At 38.9% G+C, this 2,938-nt stretch overlaps 1 protein-coding gene across 1 annotated transcript in view; it reads left to right on the forward strand.

Moving 5' to 3' along the window:
• The window catches only part of atp6v1g1 (ATPase H+ transporting V1 subunit G1), a 2,343-nt gene extending 1,296 nt beyond the window's left edge, over positions 1–1,047 (forward strand). Inside the window, exon 3 of the mRNA XM_005750704.1 lies at positions 364–1,047. Within this exon, the coding sequence (XP_005750761.1) occupies positions 364–537 (174 nt within the window). The 3' untranslated portion in view covers positions 538–1,047. The remainder of the gene's footprint in view (positions 1–363) is intronic.
• The last annotated feature ends 1,891 nt before the right edge of the window (positions 1,048–2,938 follow it).

Here is a 2,938-nt window from a genome sequence, read left to right on the forward strand (position 1 = left end):
AAGCCTTGAAATGAGCATTTCTGCCAAAAAGACAGATGTGATCCAGTGTTTATAGAGGTCAGACAGCTGCTTCCACAGACCTCTACAGGAGCTGTTTTCGAAAATGCCTTTAATAAGCTTTCTGACTGAAGGCTGGGAGAGCTGATTCTGCTCTTTTTTTCTACTCCTTTTTTTCCTTTTTAAATACGTTTTTTGTATTGTTTGTTATTAAATCATTAGTAGTAGTCATTATTAAAATTTTATCTATATAAATGTAAACCTGGTTTTTATACTTAAGTACTCTGTGTATATAATAGTTATTTCAAAATAAAAGTTGTGTATATAATGTTTGTCTGTCTCCGCCCAAACTCCCCCTCCCTCCAGGCTCTTGGTTCCCATGGTAATAGCGCAGTGGAGGTGGATCGTGACACAGCGGAGAAGATGAATCGTATCCAGGCCAGTTACCGTAGTAACCGAGAGGCCGTGCTAACCGAGCTGCTGCGGCGCATCTGCGACATCCAGCCAGAGTTTCATGCCAACTACCGTGTGGCTGGCTGAGGGGGCGAGTACGTTATCTAAGATGAGGGGGGCGGGGCAAACAGAGGAGACCTGGACATTAGTTTTGTTAGCAGCATTAGCTTGGATAAAGCATGTGATTTCAGAAACTCTATAAAAGTGTTAAAACCTCAGAGAGCTTTTATTTTGAAGGTTAAAGTTCATTTCTTCCTGTTTTCCCATGCTGGGTGAAGGTGTGGTCTAAATGTCGGTGTTACTGTGGTGATGTTTACGAAATATTTATATCAAATTAAATTTGTTTTCCTTTAAGTGTTTCCTTGATCTTGCAAAATAAAAGCCTGTTCTTTCCACTTTGAACACCAGCCAATCAGGTGTAAATTTACCAGCAGTCGCCAACTGATGTGACAGCTGCTAATAGGCTGTTTCACCATAGCTCTGTTGTCTGATTGGCTGGAGAAAGTGGAAAGACTTTTATTATGAAACTACTGTCCAATTCCACATTGTTGTTTCCTGTTTGTGACCATGTAACTTGTTGTTGTTGTCTGTAACATGGTGATGATGAACATATTAAAAATGTTGATTGGCTGAGTCTGTGTGCTGCTGCTCTGTGATTGGCTGAAGGTGTTCCAGGCACATTCATAGGGTAACAGGTGCTTACAGATAGGTGTGGGTTTATTCAATGTAATCGTAGTGATATCTATTCATTAAATCCTGAATCGATTTTTTTTTAAAATATAAATGTATTTTGCCAGAAATGCCAGAATCTCAGATTAAAACTCACAAAACTATTTCAATATCCGCCAAATGGTTAATTCTGCACAATAAATACAAAGCGTGGATCTTTTACCTGACGGCATGTACGCAGATACGTAAAGACACATAAAAATCACACTTTCTGCACAGCTCTTTCTTTCAGTGAGCTTCAAGAACAGTTTACCATCAAAAATCTTTATTTTCTGCATTATTGCTTGCTTATTATACACCAGTCTGTAGTTGTGTTTAGTGCTGTTGCCCGTTTGTGCTGTTCAATACCGAGTTTTAAAAAATTTTAAAAAATGATGCCAAATTACAAAATGCTTAGCTGTAACTTTGCTTCACTTCAGCAGCATCAGGTAATGTTCTGCTGATTCATGTTCTTTAATTTTTGATCTACTGCAGAATATTTTTAAGGTTATCTGCTATAAAAAGCCAGGCCGGGTAAATCTCCTTCATGCTTTTCTGTGTTTTATCCTCAGTTACTTTGACACAAAGGCATCACAAGTTTCACCTTTGTTTTTAAACAAGAATATAAAAATATGGATATGTACTGATAAATGATCAGAATGATAATATTTCTGAGTCAAAATTGAATAGAATCAAATCAAATCGGGACCTTGTGAATCAGAATTGAATCAGTTATAGAAATCGGTGACAATACTCATCCCTACTTAGAGAGTCACCTGGGGTGTGTTCCCTTGTTCCTAATGTCTTCCGATTGAGCTCAAGGAAAATTGTGTAGAATACCCAAGGACGTAAGAAAAGATTAAAAACAAAACAAAACAGTGTGCTGAGAATTTGAACAACCTCACACTCCTTTCTGCTTAACGCCATGACACCGCATGTCCGCCATATTGAAACTACTACTATCACGGGTGATATGGTCAAATCACAGATAAGATCAGAGGTGAGCAGTGACGCTGGGTTTTTACATCACCCAACTATTGAAACCTGCACTGTGATTGGTCGTTTCAGCAGTGACTTGAATGCACCCTGCATGTAGTCCAGCTTTATGATCCGGGATGAGGAGAACGATGGAAACTGTGGAAAACATGGAGATCGTGCCCCAATGAGAACAAGATTGTAAGCGAGAGTAAAGATCTCAGGATAAGAGTTCATCCAGTTTAACCTGCAGAAATTCAAACAGCTTTGTTCCTAACAGCAGCTCGGAGGTTCCTCCACTCTTGGTCACTAACATACGAGACGCCATCTTGGTTTTAGCTCTGCAACTCAGGGAAAATTGTTTTTGAGCGTTGATTGTTTCAAAAATCTCAGTATGTCTGTTTGATGTATAAAGCTCTGTGTGGAGCACCCAGCATCTTGGAAATCAGAAGGCTGTCATCGGTGCTACGACCCAAACCAATTTTAAAATTATTGAACTTTGGTCAGAGACATGAAAATGATTTTTAAGTACTTCTTTAATATAATCTTTTTCATGTATTGTTTTCACAACTTTGAATCTTTTATTATTAAAATTTAATATATATTTATATACATAAAAATTCCCCTTTTGCCAGCTGATCTTGCCAGCTACGAATGCCGACTACGGAATGGAGCAGCTGTCAGCCTCCTCTACATGGATGACATGAAGTTGTATGCCAACCCTGAACGAGACATCGATTCACTGATCCACACCACCAGAATGTACAGCAACGACATCGTTGTTCAGACTGGAGAAGTCTAGTTG

The sequence above is a fragment of the Pundamilia nyererei genome, unplaced genomic scaffold, assembly GCF_000239375.1.
Source record: "Pundamilia nyererei isolate P.nyererei 1_Seehausen unplaced genomic scaffold, PunNye1.0 scaffold00285, whole genome shotgun sequence".
Classification (NCBI taxonomy): Eukaryota; Metazoa; Chordata; class Actinopteri; order Cichliformes; family Cichlidae; genus Pundamilia; species Pundamilia nyererei.